Source organism: Erythrolamprus reginae, chromosome 11 (genome assembly GCF_031021105.1).
Source record: "Erythrolamprus reginae isolate rEryReg1 chromosome 11, rEryReg1.hap1, whole genome shotgun sequence".
Classification (NCBI taxonomy): domain Eukaryota; kingdom Metazoa; phylum Chordata; class Lepidosauria; order Squamata; family Dipsadidae; genus Erythrolamprus; species Erythrolamprus reginae.
The window spans coordinates 30,261,580-30,287,234 of record NC_091960.1 but is presented as its reverse complement, the minus strand read 5'-3'; the positions used below and the strand labels follow the sequence as shown (position 1 = coordinate 30,287,234).

Below are 25,655 nucleotides of genomic sequence, written 5' to 3'. Positions count from 1 at the left end.
GAAGGAAGGAAGGAAGGAAGGAACGAACAAACAAACAAACAAACAAACAAACAAACAAACAAACAAACAAATAAATAAATGTGCTCGTCCGCTTCTACTCACCATTATTATTGGCATCCAAGCACTTTCCTTTCCTCCTGAATTGTTTGCGTTCATCGTCCCTCATTTTCCTCTCTGCCCCCTGGAAGAGGAGAGAAGCCACAATCTCACTCTCACATCCCATGGCTGCTAAATGTAGACGTACAAGCATTTTTTTTAAAAAAAAATGTAATGGTGTGTGGGAATGGCCTTGGGAGACTGAGGGAAGAGAGGCCACTGAGAGATCCTGGCAAAGGAAGGGTCAGATAAGAGGGAGCATGGCCCACAACTGCACAGTGGGTGGAACGAGATGGCCAGGAGGGACCTTCCTTAAGTTCTCAGGCTCTAAAAGTGACAGCAGGAGACTTGCACTTTCAGGCTGTGAAGTTCTTTTGACGTAGCTTAACAATAAATTAGATTTAGTTCATCTGGCTGTGTTTCCCGTGGTCTGCCTAGTAAGGCTGTTAAATTTGCATGGGAATGAAGAATTAAGACGTAGAACAGTTCAGCATCTTTATTGAGCTTCAGTTATTACTACTGCGGGAGCGCTGCAGGGAAGCCACTTTTAAGGGCTTCCCTGGAACCCGGCCTGCCAGTGAAAGCCGTTCAATTCTGCCATTGCCACATTGGCCAATCAGCAACGGCTAAGCAAATTTACTCCGTACGTCAGTACGGAACAGTGAAGAACTGAGATTCTTCCAACTTAACTTGCAAACACCTGGATCTAATAAGTCAGGAATGAGTCCCCTGATCATGCATAATCTTTGATTGAGAATGTGTCCTGCCTCTCTGAATTTTCAGGTGCCACACCCTATCAGTAGAGCTATTCCAAGCCATGGGTACCAGTCCTGGACCCATCCATTCATGCATCATGGTCTCTCCATCTTCTTCCTTCTTTCTATTGCTCTGGCTGACTCATCTCTCTCTTCCTGCCTCCATCTGCCTAACAATTAGAATTGAAAATAAGGACAAAGTTTCCACCCCCCCAAACATAATTGCTGCATGGGGTAAGGATTGGGATGGTGAGGAAAGATAGAGAGAGGTGTCTTTATCCTTTCCCCTCAATTATCATGTTCAGATGTAGGACAATTGGGTGGGTGGGTGGGTAGATTCCATTCATGCCAAAAACTATTGTGGCTAAAAGAAAAAGGAATAGAAATTGAGGCAGCCCAGATGACAGAACTATACTAAGGGGGTAGCATTAGATTAACAACATATACTGAAAATAAAGATTTAACTGTATAGATATAATGTTAAACAACAGAATTTAAGAAGTAATGTTGACAGCTTAAGCACGGGGAAATGTTATCGGTCTGTTAAATATAATATATATTAGAATCAAAATCACTCAGAGAAGGGTTTAGAAGAGAAAGAAGAATTAGGAAGGAAGGAAAGAAGGGAGGGAGGAGAAGGAAATAGGAAGAGGGAGAGAAGGAAAAAGAAAGTAGATAGGAGAGAAGGAGATGGAGAGGGGGGAATGTGAAGAAAAAGAAAAACAGACTGGTTAGTAATAGCAAGAGTAGACGTAAAAATAGGTTCTTGAATTCTGATTGATTTGAAAATGTATACAGTGTTCCCTCGATTTTTGCGGGGGATGCGTTCCGAGACCGCCCGCGAAAGTCGAATTTCCGCGACGTAGAGATGCGGAAGTAAATACACTATTTTGGGCTATGAACAGTATCCCAAGCCTTCCCTTAGCACTTTAAACCCCTAAATTGCAATTTCCCATTCCCTTAGCAATCATTTAGATTATTACTCACCATGTTTATTTATTAAAGTTTATTAAAAAAATGTTTTTTAAAGGCAGATGAAAGTTTGGCAATGACATATGATGTGAATCGGGTGGGAAAAACCGTGGCATAGGGGGAAAAACCGCAAAGTATTTTTTAATTAATATTTTTGAAAAACCGTGGTATAGACATTCCGCGAAGTTCGAACCCGTGAAAATCGAGGGAACGCTGTATATCACTGATACATTCTTAAAGTATATGTACTGATGCATATATGGAAATTCTGGAGAAAAATAAAAAGTTATAATAATAGGGTGACCCTTGGCCACTCTGTGGCTTTCTACACACACACACACAAACACACACAGCCCATGCACAAAATTTGCCAAAGGCTCCCCTTCCTCTACCTTATCACAAAATATTTTGATCTGGCAGACAGCTCGGTGAACCAGACGGTTTGTCCCAGTGCTGTAGTCATAAGTGTCGATCTGGAGGTTCAGCGGGACGCCCTTCACCCCCTTTTGCGAGGAGAAGTCCGTGCTCAGGCAGTTCACCCCAATGAACACCTACAAAAGCGAATGGAAAGCATGATGGTTCTAGCTCCATTGCAGCCTTGAAAAGAGCTGTGTGGTGTCACCTGAAGCTCTAGTGATAGTCCAATGGGTGGGTTTGATATTCTTTTATTTATTTGTTTGTTTTATCAGGTGAAGATATGATAATATTAAGACACATGATACTAGTAAAAGTCAAAATCCCAGTGCCACAGAGTTGGCCTTCTCCGGGTCCCATCAACTAAACAATGTCGTTTGGCGGGACCCAGGGGAAGAGCCTTCTCTGTGGCGGCCCCGACCCTTTGGAACCAACTCCCCCCCAGATATCAGAGTTGCCCCCATCCTCCTTGCCTTTCGTAAGCTCCTTAAAACCCACCTCTGTCGTCAGGCATGGGGGAATTGAGACTTTCCCTCCCCCTAGGCTTATAAAACTTATGCATGGTATGTCAGTATGTATGATTGGTTTCTAAATTGGGTTTTTAAATTAATTTAAATATTAGATTTGTTTACATTGTATTATTATTGTTGTTAGCTGCCCTGAGTCTGCGGAGAGGGCCGGCATACTAATCTGATTAATAAATAAATAAATAAATAAATAAATAAATAAATAAATAAATAAATAAATAAATAAATAAATAAATAAATATATAAATAAACAAACAAACAAACAAACAAACAAACAAATAAATAAATAATATTTGAAAAAAGTGTATTAGAAATCATAATATTCAAATACATGCAACTAATACAAATAAAGAACATTAAGGACCAATGGGCCAGACTAACTACTCAGAGAAGCTGCTCCTAAACAAGATGGAAGTCAAAATACCACCAAAGGGGAAAGATGATTTAAAATGGGATATTCAAAGTGATTATTTTCCAAAACTCTGTACCAAATTTCTGGGTATAAAAATTGGTGGGCCATTTTTTCTTCCAAATTTCTCCGGGAGAGGGACAAATCCAGCCACAGTGGTACCTTTACTTAAGAACTTAATTTGTTCTGTGATCAGGTTCTTAAGTAGAAAAGTTTGTAAGTAGAAGCAATTTTTCCCATAGGAATCAATGAAAAAGCAAATAATGCATGCAAACCCATTAGGAAAGAAATAAAAGCTCGGAATTTGGGTGGGAGGAGGAGGAGGAAGAAGAAGAGGAGGAGGACAGTCGCTGCCGAAGGAAGAAGGTGAGGGGAGGGGAATAAAAAATCCCCAAAACTTTAAGGCTTAAAAAAAAAGAGGGACTATTAGGCAGCGAGGAAGAGCACGCGCCTCACATACACCCAGCACGAGGCTGCCTCCCATACACTGCGCCGGAAAGAGAAACCCGGGGGAATGGCAGGAAACTGGCCAGGCCTTCGTGCTGCTCTCAAATTTCCTGGGAAATTTTTCCGAGCTTGGGTTCTTAAGTAGAAAATGGTTCTTAAGAAGAGGCAAAAAAATCTTGAACACCCGGTTCTTATCTAGAAAAGTTCTTAAGTAGAGGCGTTGTTAAGTAGAGGTACCACTGTATTTTTCAAGGGCTACCTTGAGACCAGATTTAGGAGGGAGCTTTGTTGGTATCTCAAGCCTACCTTTGCTTCTTCAGCGATATTCCAGACGAAGGATAAGGCATTGTAAGCAACCTCTTCAATGTGCTGCACAGTATTGAAATTTTCTTTACAGTCAGCTAAAAGAAATTAAAAAACACACACAATTTCTTTTATTTATTTCGTCAGGCAGGCATAATATAACAGATGTAAGTATAAACATGTTTATGAACATATGAAAGGAACACAAATAATTGGGGACATTGGGACAGGGATGGTAGGCACGATGGTGCGCCTATGAACGCCCCTTACAGACCTCTTAGGAATGGAGCAACATCGACTGTAGATAGAAAACGTCCAAAGATACTTCACCAGAAGAGCCCTTCACTCCTCCACTTGAAACAGAATGCCCTACGAAAGCAGACTATCAATCCTAGGTCTAGAAAGCTTAGAACTACGATGCCTAAAACACGATCTAGGTATTGCCCACAAAATCATATGCTGCAGCGTCCTGCCTGTCAATGACTACTTCAGCTTCAACCATAACAACACAAGAGCACATAACAGATTCAAGCTCAATATTAACCGCGAACCCCCAAAATGTTACCCTTAGACTATCCACGGTTGACCTCTCCAGATCCCTAAGAGATCAGTAAGGGGCGTGCATAAGTGCACCAGCATGCCGTCCGTCCCTTGTCCTAATGTCTCTCTTATATTTCTACTAGCTCTATGTATATAAACTCTATTATTCCCGATGATTATTTCTTCCATATTATTCCTAATGCCTCGTCTGCTATTCTTTTATTGCTGTACTTTACTATGATTATATCCTCTAAAACCTACATTATGTATTGACTAAAAAACAAACAAACAAACAAACAAATAACAATAATAAAATAAATAAAAATAAAATAAAAAGAAAGACCGGTTGCCTTTTGAAAAAGCACCTTTGGGAAAACCATGAGCTGAATGACTGAGAATCATCACAGATACCAGATTAAGCTCTCCTATCCTATCCTATTTTAATTTAATTTAATTTAGTTTATTAAATTTATAAGCCGTTCAATTCCTTGCGGACTCTGGGTGGTGTACAACAATAAAAGAATATAATATAATAATAACAATATAAATAATGATAAAAAAGACACAATAAAATAATGACAGTATAAAACAGTTAAAAACCTCAAACTAAAATTTCAGCAAACATTCATTCTTCTTGGCCAGAGCTAGTTGGCCTTGCTCAATGTCCCCAAGGTCTCCCGACAGAGCCATGTTTTCACAGCCTTTCGGAAAGCTAGGGGAGGGGGCATGCCCTGGAGAAGAACCCGCAAAGTAGTTACATTCCATACCAACATCGATGACTCTCTGTTTCGCTGTCGGCTGACGTGAATGCCAGTGTTTCCAGAACTTGAGCTGTTCCATTGGAATCTTCTCATTGTCGAAGACTACCATCACCACACTCTGGGGGGGGGGGGGAGGGAAGGAAGCCCACATATACTCTGTTAAGGTCTACAAAGTGCTTATTTATAAATCCATTTGCAAAACCAAACTCAACGAAATCAAAATAACATGTTTAGGACTGATAATGACTTTAGAATCCTGCCTGGCTCTTGGCTGGGATGGCTCTGAAAATGAACCCTGAAAAGGCTATGTCAGTGTTGGCGAACTTATGGCACGCGTGCCACAGGTGGCAATGTGTAGCCAGGGGTGGGCAGCAGGCAGGACAGGGCAGAAAATGCGGAAATGAAAATGCTTGTGCAGCTCCAGCTGATCGGCAGCTGTCACTTCTTGGATAACTGGTCTTGGCTCTGCGCTCCTTTTCCCCCCTGCTGCTGCTGCTTTGTCTGTGCTCCTTGCTTTTTTCCTCTTTCCTCCTTCCTGGTCTTGGATGAGCTTCCCTCTCTCCTGCCCGGCTCCCCTCCAGCCTCGCACAGACACCTCCCGCCTGAGGTGCAAGCAGAAGGCATGGGTGGAAGCAGCTCTGGCAACATTCATGCTTCTGGCAGCACCCGTTCGCCTAGCTACCCAGCCTGAGGCAGGGGGGCAACCCAGGAAGGAGAGTGTGGGAAACGCGAAGCAAATTGCCCCCCCTCAGTGAGCGACACTGTTAAGGTTGTAAGTCGAGGACTTAACAGTTCACTTGAACGATGATGATCGTTCAAACCACTTCCACCTGGTCACATGGCCGGCAAGCCATTCCTACCCAGCCACGTGACCATTTAGCCACACCCACAAAATAAGCCACACCCACAGCATGGCAGTAAAAATTTTGGCTGCCCATTACTGAGTGTAGCTATATCTGAGAGCATAAAAGGCGTTGCCATCTGTCAGCCCCAACACGTATGTGCATCCTGGCCAGCTGATTTTGGGCTTTGCGGCCATTTTCGCAACCTCCAGGGTTCAGAAAAACCTCCTCAACTCTGGGGACGGGGAGAAATGGGGCAACTTGTTGTGAGCCGCTCCGAGTCTCTGGAGAGGGGCGGCATACAAATCTAATAAATAATGATAATAATAATAACTGGAAGTGTGGAAATGAACTTCCAGTTTGGCTTGTCGGTTTGTTTTTCGCCCTCTGCAGAGTTCAGGAAAGTCTTCTGAAGCCTAGGGATGGCAAAAACAGCCCAATTGGCCCATTGGACCGTTTTTGCCCTCCTCAAGCTTCAGAGTTCATCCCCTGAACTCTGGGGATGGCAAAAAATGGCCTAACGGGCCTACTGCAAGTCCTGTGGCTTTAGTGATGCCATGTGCGCATGAATACAGAGGGAAGGCATTGCATTATGGATGTGGGCATGAACACATGCGCTAGCATGCACACATCCTTCTAATACCTAAGCCAAAAAAGGTTCGCCATCACGGGACTATGTTTTTTGGTGAACGCTTGACCCCCTGTCACTTACCTTCACTTTGTTTGAGGACAAATGTAAACATTTGGTGTCTCCGACGGTCCGCAGAGTCACCGGGTAGAACTGTCCTTTGTTGAGGTACGCCATGGGCGACTCCCCTGCCTTGATATGGATGGCTTTGGGAGATCCCAAGGTGTATTCGAAGTCACTGGAATGGAACCGTTGGAGAATGAGAAAGAGATGTCACTTGGTAAAACGCAAAAGGAATCGTCCAGGAGCCAACTTGGTTTCCTTTGATGTTATAGTTTACACCAATATAATGAGACCACAAAGCTGGACAGATCCCAGTTTATTATTTATTTATTTATTTATTTATTGGATTTGTATGCCGCCCCTCTCCATGCACTCGGGGCGGCTCACAACAAACATAGAATACATAGTAAAACAATTTGATCCAATTAATTATGATTGAAAGACTTTAAAAGATCCTAACATCTTAAAAACATTCTATTTATCATTCACTCAATAGGTCACTCTAAACACATTCTTGGGTCGGGGGGGGGGGGAAGAAGATCTAGTGATCCCAGGCCTGGCAGCAAAGATGAGTTTTCAAACTTTTTCAGAAAGCAAGGAGGGTGGGGGCAGTGTGAATCTCTGGGGGGAGCTGGTTCCAGAGGGATGGGGCCCCCACAGAGAAGGCTCTTCCCCTAGGCCCCGCCAGCTGGCATTGTCTGGCTGATGGGACCCTGAGAAGACCCACTCTGTGGGACCTCCCTGGACACTGGGATTCATGTGGCAGAAGGCGGTCTCGGAGAGTTAGTTCATGTACTAACTAGAATAGCAATAGCATTTAGACTTATATACCACTTCATAGTGTTTTACAACCCTCTCTAAGCGGTTTACAGAACCAGCCTCTTGCCCCCAACAATGTGGGTCCTCATTTGACCCATCTTGGAAGAATGGAAGGCTGAGTCAACCTTGAGCTGGTGGTGAGATTTGAACTGCTGAACTACAGCTAGCAGTCAGCTGAAGTAGCCTGAAGTCCTGTACTCTGACCACTGCGCCACCCCGGCTTCTATCGTAGAAGAACCCTCTACCACTAATCAATAGGGGAGATATTAAAACAGCATCAACCAACAACTCATCTATCTTCAATGCTGGTTTGATGTGTTTACTGATGTTCAAAAAAAAATCACTGCAATTGAATAACAGAACAGAGTAACAGAGTTGGAAGGGTTCTTGGAGGTCTTCTAGTCCAACCCCCTGCTCAACCAGGAAAACCCATATCAGTGATGGCGAACCTATGTCATGGGTGCCACAGGGGGCACGTGGAGACATATCTGCTGGCAAGCAAGCCATTTCCGTAGCTCAACTCAAACATGCATGTATGTGCTGGTCAGCTGATTTTTGGCTTGCACAGAAGCTCTGGGAGGGCGTTTTTGGCTTCCAGAGAGCCTCTGGGGGGGGTGAGAGAAGCTGTTTTCTCCCTCCCCAGGCACTGAATTATGGGCATGGGCACTCGTGCATGTGCGATAGTGCACACCCACTCTCTTTCAGCACTCAAGGGAAAAAAGGTTCACCATCACTGCCCTATATCATTTTTTTTTACTAAATATGTAATATTTAGTACAATAATATTATTTTACTGAAAGAGTAGTAGATCCTTGGAACAAACTTCCAGCAGACATGGTAGATAAATCCACAATAACTGAATTTAAACATGCCTGGGATAAACATAGATCCATCCTAAGATAAAATACAGGAAATAGTACAAGGGCAGACTTGATGGACCATGAGGTCTTTTTCTGCGTCAGACTTCTATGTTTCTATGTTTCTATCTCCAGTGATAGAGCATCCACAACTTCTGGAGGCAAGATGTTCCTCTGATTAATTGTTCTAACCATCATTAATTGTTCTAAGCATCAGGAAATTTCTCCTTAGTTCTTGGTTGGGTCCCTCTTTGATTAGTATCCATCCATTGCTTTCTTGTTCTGCTTTTGGGTGCTTTGGCACATATTGGAGAATTGCCACAAGGATCTCATTGCTTGCTGTCCCTCCGTTTGCTATGTAACTGCAAATTGTGAAATGGCAGTGTTTTGATGACAAAAATCCAAAGAAAAGGAGCAGCCCCTGAACCCAATGTTCCTGTCACTGGAGCCCATCTCATCCCTAATTTTTGCAAAGTGCCAGGCTTTCAATTGGAAAACTGGGTTCCAGAAATTTGGGATACACAACAGCTGAGCTGGAAATAAATTAGCTACCATGGTAGGTTCATGAAAATGCAGCAGTTAAAGCTACAGATCTAAGAGAGAGAAACTAAACAATTGTTAAGAGGAAATATTACCATTGTAAGGCACTATTATCCCATGGAAAAATATAGAGGATATGAAAGCAATCGCATAGAAATGGATACGTCAATGGATAAATTAACAAGATATATGTGTAATAATAAACAAGAGGGAAAAAAAATATTGTTATAAATGAATATGCTGCAAAAAACAATTAGCCTGCAATTTAGCAGGTGTAAATATTAAGCTCTGATACCAAAACAACCCATGTATAAAGCACAATGCTTTATTCCGTCTTGAGTGTATATATGTATGTTGTTATTCCCCTTGGCTTCTCACTCTTTTTCTCTCTCTTCTTCTTTTTCTATGGATTTCTATGCATAGAAACATAGAAGACTGACGGCAGAAAAAGACCTCATGGTCCATCTAGTCTGCCCTTATACTATTTCCTGTATTTTATCTTAGGATGGATATATGTTTATCCCAGGCATGTTTAAATTCAGTGACTGTGGATTTATCGACCACGTCTGCTGGAAGTTTGTTCCAAGGATCTACTACTCTTTCAGTGAAATAATATTTCCTCACGTTGCTTTTGATCTTTCCCCCAACTAACTTCAGATTGTGTCCCCGTGTTCTTGTGTTCACTTTCCTATTAAAAACACTTCTGGAACCAACTCCCCCCAGAGATTAGAACTGCCCCTACTCTCCCTGCCTTCCGTAAACTTCTTAAAACCCACCTCTGTCGTCAGGCATGGGGGAACTGAAACACCTCCCCCGGGCATGCACATTTTATGTATGGGATGTTTGAGTGTATGCTTGTTAACAAAATGGGGTTCTTTTAAATGTTTTAAATTATATTTGGATTTGTTACAAACTGTTATGTTATGCTGTGAGCCGCCCCGAGTCTGCGGAGAGGGGCGGCATACAAATCTAAATAAATAAATAAATAAACTTCCCTCCTGGACCTTATTCAACCCTTTAACATATTTAAATGTTTCGATCATGTCCCCCCTTTTCCTTCTGTCCTCCAGACTATACAGATTGAGTTCACGAAGTCTTTCCTGATACGTTTTATGCTTAAGACCTTCCACCATTCTTGTAGCCCATCTTTGGACCCGTTCAATTTTGTCAATATCTTTTTGTAGGTTAGGTCTCCAGAACTGAACACAGTATTCCAGATGTGGTCTCACCAGCGCTCTATATAAGGGGATCACAATCTCCCTCTTCCTGCTTGTTATACCTCTAGCTATGCAGCCAAGCATCCTACTTGCTTTTCCTACTGCCCGACCACACTGCTCACCCATTTTGAGAGTGTCAGAAATCACTACCCGTAAATCCTTATCTTCTGAAGTTTTTGCTAACACAGAACTGCCAATACAATACTCAGATTGAGGATTCCTTTTCCCTAAGTGTATTATTTTACATTTGGAAACATTAAACTGCAGTTTCCATTGCTTTGACCATTTATCTAGTAAAGCTAAATCATTTACCATATTACAGACCCCCTCCAGGAATATGAACCCTATTGCACACTTTAGAGTCATCGGCAAATAGGCAAACCTTCCCTACCAAATAATTATGTATTTTTATGCACTTTGCAAATGTTGTACTGTTGTATTGTCTATACCCTTTTTTAATGTAAATAACTAATAAAAGTATTTTTCAAAAAGAAAAAAGAAAGAAAATGCAGCACCGATTCAGGAGAAACTCTGTGTGAAAATCTCCAGCTGCTCTCGAGTTAGCCCAATTTATAGGAAAAAGGTATAACCCAGTTGTTGTGTTTTTTAAAGATAATACTCCAGGAGACAACTTTCACACTTACGTCTTGCCATCACTGATGGAGTAACCTTCTGAACATGGAGCTTCTGCCTTCAAAATGTCATTGAAGATCAAGGACTGCAGAAAACAAAACCAGAACAGTTTAGTGTGATAAGAGTTGAGTTTATTTTGCTCATTTGTATGCATGTATGTATTTTGAAGTCTCCCCTTGGCAACTCTAAGACTTGTGAACTTCAACTCCCAGAATTCCTCAGCCAGCATGGGTAATTCTGGAAGTTGAGGTCCACAAGTCTTCAAGTTTGATTTTAAGTCTTAAAGTTTGATTGGCCTGCTTTAGATCCAAGCAAATTAGGTAGACCAGGGGGTCCCCAAATGTTGCAACTTCTTGTGGACTTCAACTCCCAGAATTCCTCAGCCAGAATGGGTAATTCTGGAAGTTGAGGTCCACAAGTCTTCAAGTTTGATTTTAAGTCTTAAAGTTTGATTGGCCTGCTTTAGATCCAAGCAAATTAGGTAGACCAGGGGTCCCCAAAGTTTGCAACTTCTTGTGGACTTCAACTCCCAGAATTCCTCAGCCAGAATGGGTAATTCTGGAAGTTGAGGTCCACAAGTCTTAAAGTTTGATTTTAAGTCTTAAAAGTTTGATTTGCCTGCTTTAGATCCAAGCAAATTAGGTAGACCAGGGGGTCCCCAAACGTTGCAACTTCTTGTGGACTTCAACTCCCAGAATTCTCCTGCCAGCTATACTGGCTGGAGAGTTCTAGGAGTTAAAGTCCACAAGTTTTTAACATTGCAAATTTGAAGTCCACAATTCTTAATGTTGCAAAGTTTGATCTCTGGGGTAGACAGATATCTAGCAGATTAAACTTTGTGTGGGGGAGCAAAGTATCAAGAAAAAAGTACCATCTCCTTAACTATCTCAGGCAGTTGCTAAACAAGTAGGACAGCAGAGAAGACCAAGCGGGAACCACCTTGTGCTAGAACCACACAATCAGCCCTTGAATACCAGAGTGCTATTTTTTGCAACATCCAGAACAAGTTTTTAGGAACAGAGAGAGAGAGAGAGTTGAAGTGACTATGGATTAGATCAATGTTTGTCGAACTGGGCAATTTTAAGACGTGTGGACGTCAACTCCCAGAATTCTCCAGCCAGCTATGCTGCCTGTGGAATTATTGGAATTGAAATTCACACCTCTTAAAGTTGCCAAGGTTGAAAAACTCTAGATTACATGCAGGAGGAGGACATATTTGCCAGAAAAAAGACGTACCCATCCCATTCTAATCCAAAGCATATACAGTACTAGCTATCAACCTGCTAATGAACTTGGAACAAATACCAAAATATCCTGGATTTAGATGGGAAGTAGTTGCACAACCCTGAGAACAGTCAATATTTCTCCCTAGATATCCCCACTTACAGCTTTCCCCTGTCTTATGTAGTCTAATGTTGTTGGAATACAGTGTTTCCCAACCTTGGCAACTTGAAGATATCTGGACTTCAACTCCCAGAATTCCCCAGCCAGCATTCGCTGTCTGGGGAATTCTGGGAGTTGAAGTCCAAATATCTTCAAGTTGCCAAGGTTGGGAAACACTGGTCTAATACAACTTGAGAACTAGTCTGGGAAAGTTGTGCTAATGTTTGAAGTTGGAGATCTGCCTTTGATCTCCAGAAACTTTCCTTGGGTTCCCAGCTACATTTGCAAAGATGTTGCTGAGATATTTTTTTTAATTACACTTGGGTCCTTAAAAGGTGGGGTCCCAAATGGAAGAACACAAAAAAGAGCTCCCTGTGGATTGTTTTGCATTCTTTCTTTAGGTCCAGGACAAACTGGGCAGACAAAGCAAGGCAGGAGAAAGCTCTCGCAGAACATTAACCCATTAATCATGGTTTACAAGCATGCCTAATTTACCTGTACCTATTTTGATAATGTTTATGTTTATACCAATACCTACTATAACATTACCTAGCTACTTTAACCAGGGTTTACAAGCATGCCTAATTTACCTGTACCTATTTTGCTAATGTTTATGTTTATATCAATACCTACTATAACATTACCTAGCTACTTTAACCAGGGTTTACAAGCATGCCTAATTTACCTGTACCTACTTTGCTAATGTTTATGTTTATATCAATACCTACTATAACATTACCTAGCTACTTTAACCATGGTTTACAAGCATGCCTAATTTACCTGTACATATTTTGCTAAGGTTTATGTTTATACCAATACCTCCTATAACATTACCTAGCTACTTTAACCATGGTTTACAAGCATGCCTAATTTACCTGTACATATTTTGCTAATGTTTATGTTTATACCAATACCTACAATCCTGTCCATGTTTGAACAAACAAACAAACAAAAATCAATCAATCAATCAATCAATCAATCAATCTCCTTTGAGAGTTCCATTCCAGTTTATTTCACGGCCCATGAAGTCCATAAAAGTTGTCTATCCTTGAACTAGGAGTAAAGGAAAAAAATCCCATCAGGGTTCTAAGTCACTAATTGCTAAAAGGTGGAGCAAGCCTCTATAATTTCCTGTTGCTCAACTCTTTCACACTGGCAAAGTCTAATGGGAAAGAGCGATGTGGAAATAAGTGTAGCCACTGAACAATGTGGATAACTATAGGGAAGAAGTCTATTTAAGGAACAGCTGACATCACCCACCACCAAAAAAAACCCTCTACTCTATCCTGCCCAATCTTTGTGACAGCTGACTTTGTATGAAAGGGACACTCCTTCACACGCCTAATTACCCCATTCTGCGCTGCTCCCATTTATACCATACGTGTCACATCCTGCATAAAAGTGGGCAGAACCCACACAGTTTGGCTCCGAGCCAGGTGGCTGACCAAATTGAGGTGGCCCTGCCTCGGATGCACCAAACATTCTGGATTTCAAAACAAGCTGGATTTTATTGGCCTTCTCCGGGTCCCATCAACTAAACAATGTCGTTTGGCGGGACCCAGGGGAAGAGCCTTCTCTGTGGTGGCCCCGACCCTTTGGAAGCAACTCCCCCCGGATATCAGAGTTGCCCCCACCCTCCTAGCCTTTCGCAAGCTCCTTAAAACCCACCTCTGTCGTCAGGCATGGGGGAATTGATACTTTCTCTCCCCCTATGCTTATAAAATTTATGCATGGTATGCTAGTACCGGTATGTATGATTGGTTTTTAAATTGGGGTTTTAAATTAACTTAAATATTAGATTTGTTTACATTGTATTATTATTGCTGTGAGCCGCCCCGAGTCTGCGGAGAGGGGCGGCATACAAATCTGATTAATAAAATAAATAAATTAAAAATAAATATAAATCAATTAAAAATAGAGTTTCCCCAAACGTTCCCAAAGCTGTTGTTTTCCAGATGTGCTGGATTATAATTTGCGTAACCCCCAGCTGTGATGGTTGGAGATGTTCCTCCAGTACATCTGGATGCCATGTGGTTAGAGAAGTCTGACATGGGCGTCACTATTATACTCCGCAGACAGAAGTGGGCTGCTAAGGTGGAACAGTGATGTGTACAGTAATCCCTTGCTACTTCACGGTTCATCTTTCGCAGATTCGCTATTTCACGGGTTTTCAAAGGGGGCTTAAATCCATTAAAATTTTTAAATCCATTGAAAATCCATAAAGTTCTTCTACAGTACTACTGTACTCTATTAAAGAAACTGGTAAGATATCACATGTAGTTCCAGCTGAGAAACATTATAGAATGACTGTTTAATGCAAAGGGTGGGTTTTAAAAGTCCCAATACTTGTTATTATTATTATTTCTTATTATTTATTAGATTTGTATGCCGCCCCTCTCCGAAGACTCGGGGCGGCTCGCAACAGCAATAAAAAACAATATAACAGTGGAACAAATCTAATATTAAAAACATATATCATTATTTAAAAAACCAAACAGCAACATTCATACCAAACTTGTTAAATGCATTAAAAAATGTCTTTCCTCTACTTCACGGAAATTCGTTTTTCACGGGTGGTCTTGGAACTCATCCCCCGTGAAAAATGAGGTATCACTGTACTCGCCCTGGTGGCTCTGAGTGCTAGCGGAGTCCAGCGCAATTATGCTACTGCACCTGGGCAGGTAGCAAATCGTGCCCAGAAATGTCTGTGCATGATTTTGCTACCTTCCCAGGTGCAGTAGCGTAATTGCGCTGGACTTCGCTAGCACTCAGAGCCATGGGGGCGAGCACACGTCACCGTTCCACCTTAGCAGCCCACTTCCGTCTGCAGACCACCATCGGTTGATAACATCAAACAAGGATTGTGCATAAATCCTGACCTCCTCGGGGTCCTCTTTGAAGGTGCTATCTGGCTGCCATCTCTGCTGGGGTGGGGCCACGTGGATGGAGTCAAAGAGGGAATTCAGCGAGCCGTTGTCGTACATGTCTCCCGAAGGAATCATATAATTCTCAGGATTTGTCTCCAGTTTGCTGGGACCTGGAGGCAGAGCTGGTGGCTTATGAGGAGAAGAGATGCCTTCAAAGGCTAGGCCGTTCTTCTTGGGCAAGTCCAGATATTCTTGGTTCACGGAAACGTTTTCAGCCAGAAGCTTCATGAGCTGGGCAGAACCTTCAAAGGAAGAAATCTCTGGTTCGTATTCCATCCCATGGCAATGCCTTAAGAGAGAAAGGAGGACCAGGAAAAAGGATTTAGCAACGCAAGGCCAATAGAAGGATATTTAGTACAGAACGTCACTTTACCGGGACCAACCGTATCTCCATTTGGTTACTAAAACCAGACCTTGATCAAATTATTCTTTTGTTTTCATTCTGCTAAATGGAAAGCTTACACCTTTTTTATTATTATTTATTAGATTTGTATGCCGCCCCTCTCCGCAGACTCGGGGCGGCTCACAGCAGTGACAAAAACAATATACATTGACAAATCTAATAATTCAAAATCTAAAATAACACTTGTACATTTAAAATCTAAAAGCAAGGAACCCCAATATATAAAAAAACATACATAAAGTCATATCATGCACTAAAACTACATAGGCAGGGGGAGATGTCTCAGTTCCCCAACGCTTGACGACAGAGGTGGGTTTTAAGGAGTTTACGAAAGGCAAGGAGGGTAGGGGCAGTTCTAATCTCTGGAGGGAGCTGATTCCAGAGGGTCGGGGCCGCCACAGAGAAGGCTCTTCCCCTGGGTCCCGCCAGACAACATTGTGTAGTCGACAGGACCCGGAGAAGACTAACTCTGTGGGACCTGACTGGTCGCTGGGATTCGTGCGGCAGAAGGCGGTCTCGCAGATATCCTGGTCCGATGCCATGAAGGGCTTTATAGGTCATAACCAACATTTTGCATTGCTACCCAACCTCTTTCCCAAAACTCTCTGCAAGGGATGGATGGAGAACGCGTGTCTTTCCAGGGACACCTCAGCTACAACTCTCAGAATCGTGAGTGTAGCTGCTACAAGTAGTCCAGCAACACTTGCGAAGATGGTAAGCAAAGGATCTCCAACCTTGGCAAATTTAAGAATGGTGGACGAACTCCTAGAATTCCTCAGCCAACTTTGGAGTTGGTCTACAAGTCTTCAAGTTGCCAAGGACGGAGACCCATGATCTATGGGCACCCAATTGAAATTCTAGCCTTGGGCCAGAATCAAGAAAATAGCATGACTGATTCATCTTTTTTTATTACCCATCAAAAGTGGCCCTCTAAAGGTGTGTGAGAATGATCTTGGGAAATTTTGGGAGAAAGGATGCTGCCTAAAGGATGATCAGATAAGAGAGGCTCTCGCCTACAGCTTCATAATAGGCAGAGAAACAGAACACAGGGGGGAAAAAACCCTCGCTAATTTCTCAGGCTATAATAGTGACGATGGGAAATTTGTACTTTCAGACTGCAAAATTCTGCTACCCAACCTTCCAATAAAGCCCTACATGGCATTGGACCAGAATACCTCTGGACCCGCCTGCTACTGCACGAATCCCAGCGGCCGATAAGGTCCCATAGAGTTGGCCTTCTCCGGGTCCCGTCAACTAAACAATGTCGTCTGGCGGGCCCCAGGGGAAGAACCTTCTCTGTGGCGGCCCCGGCCCTCTGGAATCAACTCCCCCCTGGAGATTAGAACTGCTCCCACCCTGCTTGTCTTCCGTAAACTACTTAAGACCCACCTATACCGCCAGGCATAGGGGATTTGAGACACCTTTCCCCCAGGCTTATTATAATTTATGTTTGGTATGTATCTGCTGTTTGGTTTTTAAGTATGATAGTGTTTTTAGGTTTTTTTTAATATTAGATTTGTGCCTGTATAATATTGTTTTTATCGTTGTTGTGAGCCGCCCCGAGTCTTTGGAGAGGGGCGGCATACAAATCTAATAAATTATTATTATTATTATTATTATTATTATTATTATTATTATTATTATTATTATTAATTAGAATGTGTATAATGTGCGTGCTTGTGTGTGTGTGTGTGTGCATATGCATAGAGTTTATATAGTAGATAATGTATATTTTTGTGTGCCTGTGTGTACAAATATGGCATATATACATATGATTAAATAGTATATTTTGGATGTTCAGTAATAGTAAATAGATGGGGAAATTGTATCTCTTTGAGGCGAGGAGAGGCCGGGCCCCCTAAACCTAACCCTTGACGTGAGTGATGTCAAGTTGGCCATCTTTAAGCCAGTCACATGACCTTTAAGCCACACAACGGTCACATGATCGTCAAGCCACTCCCACCTAGTCACATGGCCAGCAAACCACACCTACAAAATAAGCCACACCCACAGTGTGGTAGTAAAAAATTGTGCAACCCTTCACTGCAAAGGACCATCATGTAGGGGGCAACCACAGACCCCAAAGGCATGCAAATAGGGTTTTTTTTTCAGTTCTGTTTTGTCCACCCCCAAATCTGTCATAACTTGTAATTTAATAGGACAACATGGCATCCAGCCCTCCCATTGTCTTCACCTACCGACACACCTTTCAATTATTTTTTGAACTAAAGAAACAGATGTTTTGCAGCTGAGGATTTACAAAGTCCTCGTCTGCCAGAAATCATCAGGTTCCCCACTCCCCTACCAAGCAGTTTACAAAAAGGGGCAGAGTTTTTTTTTCCTTACCTCTTCCCAACTTCACTGCGTCCTGGAGTTCCAGATGGAAGGATCCGTTTTTCTTTTGGAACCTAGCAAAGGAAGGAAAACGGTGAAAAATAAACGTGGCCTGCAGACCAGGAGGGTGTTTCCAGGTTGAATCTCCATTGTCTCATCCAGAGTGTCAAACCTGATTTAATTGAGGTCTGCATCAGGGTTATATTTAACTTTGGGGGGCCATGGTGGGCATGGCCATGGTGGGAGTGACCAGCTCTACGTTATTCATGTCGGGGACACCTGTGTTAGCCGAAGCGCTCTGCCAGCAAAAATGGGCTCCCGAGCTCGGTTTTTGATTGCCATGGCCTCCTGTGAGCCTTTGCCAGTGAAAATAGAACTTGGGAGGGCTGTGTGCTCTATTTTCACCAGCAGAAGGTTGCAGGAGACCATAGCAGCCAAAAACCGAGCTCGAGAGCCCATTTTCACTGGCAGAACCGTGGGCCAGTCCTTTGCTGTTTCTAGGGCAGCTCCGCGGGCCAGAACTAAATACCCGTGGACCAGATCTGGCCCCCTAGGCCTTGAGTTTGACACTCCTGGTCTAATCACAATGGTTGACAAAAATGCATTTAACCTGGTGACCAAATGAACCATATTTTCTACTTTGTGCAACACCCTCCGCTATAAATGCAAACCAGATAGATTTGCATGACACGCTAAGCAGTAGAGGGTTTGACTTTGCTACTGGTTTGGAAAACAGGAGCATGTGAGCGCAATGGATTATTTATGATTTGTTCTATCTTGTTGTGAGCCGCCCCGAGTCTTCGGAGAGGGGCGGCATACAAATCTAAATAATAAATAAATAAATAAATAATAATGCTTCTGCACAGAAGCATTTTTGACGACGTTCGGGTGGGTGGGTGTCGCCTCTTGTCACCACCGCTATTGGTTCGCTGAACCGGTACGAACCGGTAGCAACCCACCATTGACGCTAAGGCAGTGTTTCTCAGAGGACAACTTGAAGATTTGTGGATTTCTAGTTCCCAGAATTCCCTAGCCGCTATTCACCGCATTCTCTTGAAGTTGCCAAGTTTGAGAAACACTGCTTGGCATCCTGGCGGTTGGCAACAATATAAATGTTCAGTGGGCATTTGGGGATTTGACAGGCTTTCTGTGGCAGCCATTTTGTGAGTGTACCCACCAGATTCACCTAACCCCGGGGCCACTAGATTCTAGCCCCCCCTGGGCGACGAATGTATTGTAAGTTAGTTGATTGAATGGGAATGGGAATTTTTTTAATGGTCTTAGGTTTTTAGATTAATTAGTTTAATTAATTAAATTAATTAATCAGCCGGGGGGGTGCAGCAGGAAGAGTGCTGTACTGCAGGCCACTGAAGCTGACTATACATCTGAAGGTCAGCGGTTCAAATCTCATCACTGGCTCAAGGTTGACTCAGCCTTCCATCCTTCCGAGGTGGGTAAAATGAGGACCCGGATTGTGGGGGCAATAGGCTGGCTCTGTTCAAAAGTGCTATTGCTAACATGTTGTAAGCCACCCTGAGTCTAAGGAGAAGGGCGGCATAAAAAGCAAACAAACAAACAAACAAACAAACAAACAAACAAACAAACAAACAAACAAACGAAAGAACTAACTAACTAACTAACTAACTAACTAACTAACTAGCTAGCTAGCTAGCTAGCTAGCTAGCTAGCTAGCTAGCTAACTAACTAACTAACTAACTCACTAACTAACTAACTAATTGGACTTAGGAGGCTATATTGTTCCTTTATATGTTGTAAGCTGCCCGGAGTCCTCATAGAGGGGTGGGATAGAAATCCAATCAATCAATCAATCAATCAATCCAGTGATGGCGAACCATTTTTCCCCAGGTGTTGAAAATGCATATGCGCATGCTATCGAGCGGCATGCGTGCCAATACCCATACTTCAATGTCCCCTCCATGCACCCCACTTCTCTGCGCATGCGTGCATGACCCCCCCCACCGCCTTGTCCCCTGCATATGTATGCACAACCCCCTATTCCCCCGCTTCCTGATTTTCGGTGGGCCCATTTGTTGCCCTCCCCAGTCTCCAAAGCCTTCCCTGGAGTGCAGAGAGGGTGAAAATGCCTCCCCCTGCCCCCTAGAGGCCCTCTGGAGGCCAAAAATGCCCTCCCAGGGCCTCCACAAGAGCCAAAAATCAGCTGGCTGGCACGCAGATGGGCACTGCAGCTGAGCTAAGGCGTGCCGGCAGATACGCCATAGGTTCACCCTCACGGTCCTAACCGATTGCTTTTCATACCATGTAATAGTCGTAGAGGAGACTCAGGGCTGCTACGCTGTCATCGTCCCCGTTGACTCGCATCATGGCCTTGGTGGCCGCCGTTAGAGGATTTTCCAGGTAACTCTTCCAAGCTTCGTCTTCATTCATGTAGGAGTACTTCTGCAAGCCCATCCCGTCGTTTTTCAGAAGACGCACAGACATGAAGCTGAGTGGGGAAACAAAGAGGCCCGTTGCACCGAGATATTTCTTTGCGACCATCGGTTTTAGCAAAATGCCCATAAAATTACAGCACCCACATCAGTTCAATACACCCTTTCTAATATGAGCAGCGGTGTTTGTCAGCTTGTGTTTTCAGGCTTCCCTTGAATGCTGCCTTGCGAAGTTGTTCCATTTGACATGTTTGTCTCCATCGGATAACGAAGAGTAGATTTTAATCTTCTAAATTAGACTGATTTAGTTGGATTAAGAAGGGCGTAATGAATCTAGCTCTAATTTGAAGCTCAAAGAGAAATGTTAGTACCACTTTATAATGTCTATAAACAGTGAAGGGCTGCACAATTTTTTACTACCACACTGTAGGCGTGGTTTATTTTGTGGGTGTGGCTTGTCAGCCATGTGACCAGGTGGGAGTGGCTTATTGATCATGTGACTGGACGTGGCTTAAAGGTCAAGTGACTGGCTTAAAGTTGGCCAACTTGACATCACTCACTTCAAGGTTTAGGGTGCCTGGCCTCTCCTTGCCTCAAACAAATACAATTTCCCTATCTATTGACTAGTACTGAACATCTAAAATATACTTTTAAATTCTATGTACAGTGTTCCCTCGATTTTCGCGGGTTCGAACTTTGCGAAAAGTCTATACCACGGTTTTTCAAAAATATTAATTAAAAAATACTTTGTGGGTTTTTTCCCTATAGCATGGTTTTTCCCACCAGATGACATCATATGTCTGCCTTTAATAAATATTTTTTTATTAACTTTAATAAATAAACATGGTAAGCAATAATCTAAATGGTTGCTAAGGGAATGGGAAATTGGAATTTAGGGGTTTAAAGTGTTAAGGGAAGGCTTGTGATACTGTTCATAGCCAAAAAATAGTGTATTTACTTCTGCATCTCTACTTCGTGAAAATTTGACTCGGAACGCATCCCCCACGAAAATCGAGGGAACACTGTATATATGCCACATGTGTACATTCATATTACATACAGGCACCCAAAACTATACTTTATCTACTATATAAGCTGTATGTACACACACACACAGCTCTTTTAAAATTATACACATTCAAACTCATTTACTGCAATAGGAAAAACATGCCCAGAGCCCAGAAGGAAAAAAAAAGAAAAAAAAGTCATTATTTTTTTATTGGTTCTATGTACCTAACCAAAATTTCTCTACCGGTTCTGCATACCATACTGTACCTGTAGGAGCCTATCACTGCCTATAATATTCCACAGTTGGAATATTGCAACCAGTTTTGCTTGCCACGATGTAAAAAAGATGTCGAGACTCTAGAAAAAGTGCAGAGAAGAGCAACAAAGATGATTAGGGGACTGGAGGCTAAAACAGATGAAGAACGCTCGCAGGAACTGAGTATGTCTAGTTTAATCAAAAGAAAAGTTGACAGGGTTCCAATATCTAAAGGGCTGCCATAAAAGAAGAGGGAGTCAACCTATTCTCTGAAGCACCGGAGTAAGAAGCAATGGATGAAAAGTAATCAAGGATACAGCAAAAAGCTAAATTTAAGGAGAAATTTCCTGATTGCAAAAAACGATCAGTGAAACAGTTTTGCTGAAGAAGTTGTGGTGCTCCATCACCTTAAAAAAAGATTGGACCACTGTTTGTCTGAAATGGTATAGGGCAGGGGTCCCCAAACTTGACAACTTTAAGACTTGTGGACTTCAGCTCCCAGAATTCTCCAGCCAGCATAGACAATTCTGGAAGTTGATGTCCCCAAGTCTTAAAGTTCTCCAAGGTCCTTTCCAGCTCTCTTATTCTGTTAAATTTCTGATGAAGTTTGCAATATAAGACGTAACGGGTCAAGTCTCCCACCAAGAGTCACATCAGTCTGTAGGTCCACAGTGGTTCTCAACCTTTCTAATGCCGCGACCCCCTTAGTATAGTTCCTCATGTTGGGGTGAACCCCAACCATAAGTCTAATGCCAATTCTCCCAACAGAGCTTTAAGCTGATTGGCAGGAAGGTCAGAGGGACACCTCAACTGAAAACACCTGGTTAGATTGTTAAAATACGTTCCAAGGTGCCAGAATAGAAGCTTTAGTTCCTAACACCGTGGGAAATTTGTCTTTTTCCCCCCATGGTCTTAGGCAATCCCCAAAGGGGTCCCGACCCCTAGGTTGAGAACCACTGCTCTAGGAGGTTTCCAAGGGAAAACTGAAGTAGAGACACAATTTTGGGTGGCTCTTTACATTAAAAGTTCTTGGGATCTTGTGGTGAGATACCAAGAAGTGAATAGGTGAATAAAATGAGTAACCTTATTCTCGGTCTGTCCTCGCCCCTTCCGTTGCTTGCCCGTTCCTGCACTTTCTCACAGTCCTAGATTATGCAATTTGTTGTGCTTTTATTTTTTTATCTTGTAATGGCGAGGTGCCCTAGGAGCTCTAGATGGGTGGGATTTTATGATCGGTTAAAAACAAACAAGCCATTAGCTAAAGTTAAAAGAGTCCGTCCTGAAAGACAGACGGGATCCAAATTGGGTGGCTGGGGCTCCCGTTGCTGAACTAATGGTAAAATCTGTTTAGCAACAATGACAAACCCAAGACGTTTCTGTCATGTCTTTCAGTACAAGACCTTTCAAGATGTGTAGGTTAAAATAAACTACGGCAACAAAAGAAAGTGATTAACGACTCCACCAGCAGTCAGGAGAGACAGACAATAAAGTTTGCCTGCCTTCATTTTTTTTTAATAAATTTTTTATTAATTTTCTTAAAATAAACAGACAGACATACAAACATTAAACATAGAGTGGGGGTGCATTTCCCCCGCTTATCTTGAAAGTATAAATTCAAATACAGAAAAAGAATAAATAGTTGAATATATATTGAATATTAAAAAGTCTAGTAAATTTGGGTTAGAATTTTCCAAATTTTAACTACTATATGTATATAAACCAAAATTCTTAGTATGTTGCTTATACTAATATACCATAATCATCAAACGATACATTTAAACTAATATTAACATTATTATTACCCAGGTAAAAACAAATACAAGAAATTAACTAAAAGTAAATTTATATACTGTATCTTATTTTTTCTTGTCTATCCATTTATAAACATTGTTCCATGTTTCATAGAATTTAGTATCTTCTTGATCATTTAAACGTCTTGTCATCATATCCATTTCAGCGCAATCTAATATTTTTGCTATGATATATGCGCAAAATTGGAAGGGGGAAGAAATCCCCAAGGAAGAAGAAGTCATAGCAAGTTTGCCTGCCTTCAAATCCACACACAAGGGACCACAATTAAAATAGCACTCAAGGGTTATTTGAGCAACCTCACAGAATGAAGCTGGGGTTTGCAAGAGAAATGGAAAAAAATAATAAAATAAAGCTAGTATAAAATACAAAATGTTCTTACAATCATACAATTGTATGATGTCTAAATGTTTGTAAGTCAAACAAAATAAAATAAAAATGAATTGGGAAAAAAAAATACAAAATGTTCTTGAGGAAGTTTTAAAAAAATTACAGTTAAGGGGCCAAACTCAAGAAGGCTCTGTTAACCGCACAATTCTAGAAGAAGGTTTCTAATGACAATTAAAATAGTGGACATGTTTCTTATGTACTGAATAATGTTTTAGGTCAAAGCCAATTTGAATTGTGCTCCGGAAGAAATTTAATACCCTTTATCGTCAAAATACAAGAGGAAAGTCTCTTTTTTTCCTCATGTTTTCTTTCTTTTCTTTTTTTAAAAAAAATCATCCCATCAATGGGATGCTGGCTGGTGGGACCAAGGGGCAGGGCCTTCTTTGCGGTGGCTCCAGCACTATGGAACCAGCTTCCCCTGGGGATTCGCACCAGCTCCACCCTCCTGGCCTTCCGAAAGGCCCTAAAAGCTCAGCTTTGCCAGCAGGCCTAGGAGGGCCTTTGAGCATTAACATCTTGCTCCGGCCTAATCAATGTATAACTGATGGATGAATGTTTTTATTATGGAGTTTTAACTTTTGTATTTTATTGTATTGTTGTCACCACCCTGAGTCCATGAGGAGATGGGTGGCATATAAATGTAATTAAACAAACAAACAAATGAATAAAATTATGTTGGGACACAGACACGCTCCATAAGTTCTTTAGTTTTGAGTTCTGGGAGTTGAAGTCCACAAGTCTTAAAGTTGTCAAGGTTGGAGACCCCAGCTTGAGATGTTCTCAACCTCCTGGGTTTTTGTCTTCTGGTGCAGAAGTTGGTGATAAATTAATGTCTTGCCACACTATCTATCGGAGGCCTGATGTTTATAGGAACTTGGGAGGGAGGATTTTCATGAGGAAACAGCTGCAGCCATAAAGCATTCTTTTGAGTGATTCAAGGCCTTCCTATGCCCACCCACCTGGGCAGAAGTGGAAGGAGGACTTGCCACGCTAGCACAATCTGAGTGGGCAACGTGACAGTTTGTGGGTGGGGGACAAGGAATGTGAACTTTCAACTGGGTGGAAAACTTAGATTCAGTTTTCCCGGCATAGATGCAGGATGGCTCCGGCAATAAATTACAATTTTGAGGAGTACAGTGGTACCTCTACTTAAGAACTTAATTCATTCCGTGACCAGGTTCTTAAGTATAAATGTTGGTAAGTAGAAGCAATTTTTCCCATAGGAATCAATGTAAAAGCAAATAATGTGTGCAAACCCATTAGGAAAGAAATAAAAGCTTGGAATTTGGGTGGGAGGAGGAGGAGGAAGAAGAAGAGGAGGAGGACAGTTGCTCCTTAAGGAAGAAGGTGAAGTGAGGGGAATCAAAATAATCCAAAACTTTAAGGCTTAAAAAAAAGAGGGACTGAGGTGGCGAGGAGGAGCACGCGCCTCCCATACACCCGGCGCAAGGCTGCCTCCCATACACTGCGCCAGAGAGAGAAACCCAGGAGGGCGAGAGGAGGGGACCTCCCGCTCCTTTGACCAAAAGGCGGCTGTTGCTACCTGCTTCCTCTTCCTTCCCATGCTGAAGGGCTTCCCTCTTCTCTCTCTCTCTCGCTTTGTAGCTGGCACTTTTCCTTCACTGTGGTGACTCCTCGGTTTGGCTGAAGCCGAGTTGATTCAGCCGGGGCAAAGCTCCCCCTTTTGCCTTTCTGTGTCCAGATGCTCCGGGAGGCAACCTCATGCCGGGTGTGTGGGAGGCAGCACGAGGGAGTCACCACAGTGAAGTAGTTACTTCCCGCTCCAAGCGCCCAGAGGAAGGAAAATGCTTTGTTTGCTCTGGTCTGCCAAAGTCTCCTTAAGCATCACCGAAAGGCTCCTCTAGCAGCCCAGAAAAAATCAAGATGGCCGGGATTAAAGGGGGAATGGCAGGA

At 42.5% G+C, this 25,655-nt stretch overlaps 1 protein-coding gene across 1 annotated transcript in view; it reads right to left on the bottom strand.

Moving 5' to 3' along the window:
- GRHL3 (grainyhead like transcription factor 3) overlaps nucleotides 1–25,655 on the bottom strand; it is an 89,076-nt gene that overhangs the window by 30,821 nt on the left and 32,600 nt on the right. The window contains exons 2-10 of the mRNA XM_070764219.1: nucleotides 20,148–20,334; nucleotides 17,883–17,944; nucleotides 15,086–15,422; nucleotides 10,835–10,908; nucleotides 6,779–6,932; nucleotides 5,231–5,342; nucleotides 3,927–4,021; nucleotides 2,216–2,374; nucleotides 103–181 (exon numbers count right to left, since the gene is read on the bottom strand). Coding sequence (XP_070620320.1) covers nucleotides 103–181; nucleotides 2,216–2,374; nucleotides 3,927–4,021; nucleotides 5,231–5,342; nucleotides 6,779–6,932; nucleotides 10,835–10,908; nucleotides 15,086–15,422; nucleotides 17,883–17,944; nucleotides 20,148–20,334 — 1,259 coding nt within the window. The remainder of the gene's footprint in view (nucleotides 1–102; nucleotides 182–2,215; nucleotides 2,375–3,926; nucleotides 4,022–5,230; nucleotides 5,343–6,778; nucleotides 6,933–10,834; nucleotides 10,909–15,085; nucleotides 15,423–17,882; nucleotides 17,945–20,147; nucleotides 20,335–25,655) is intronic.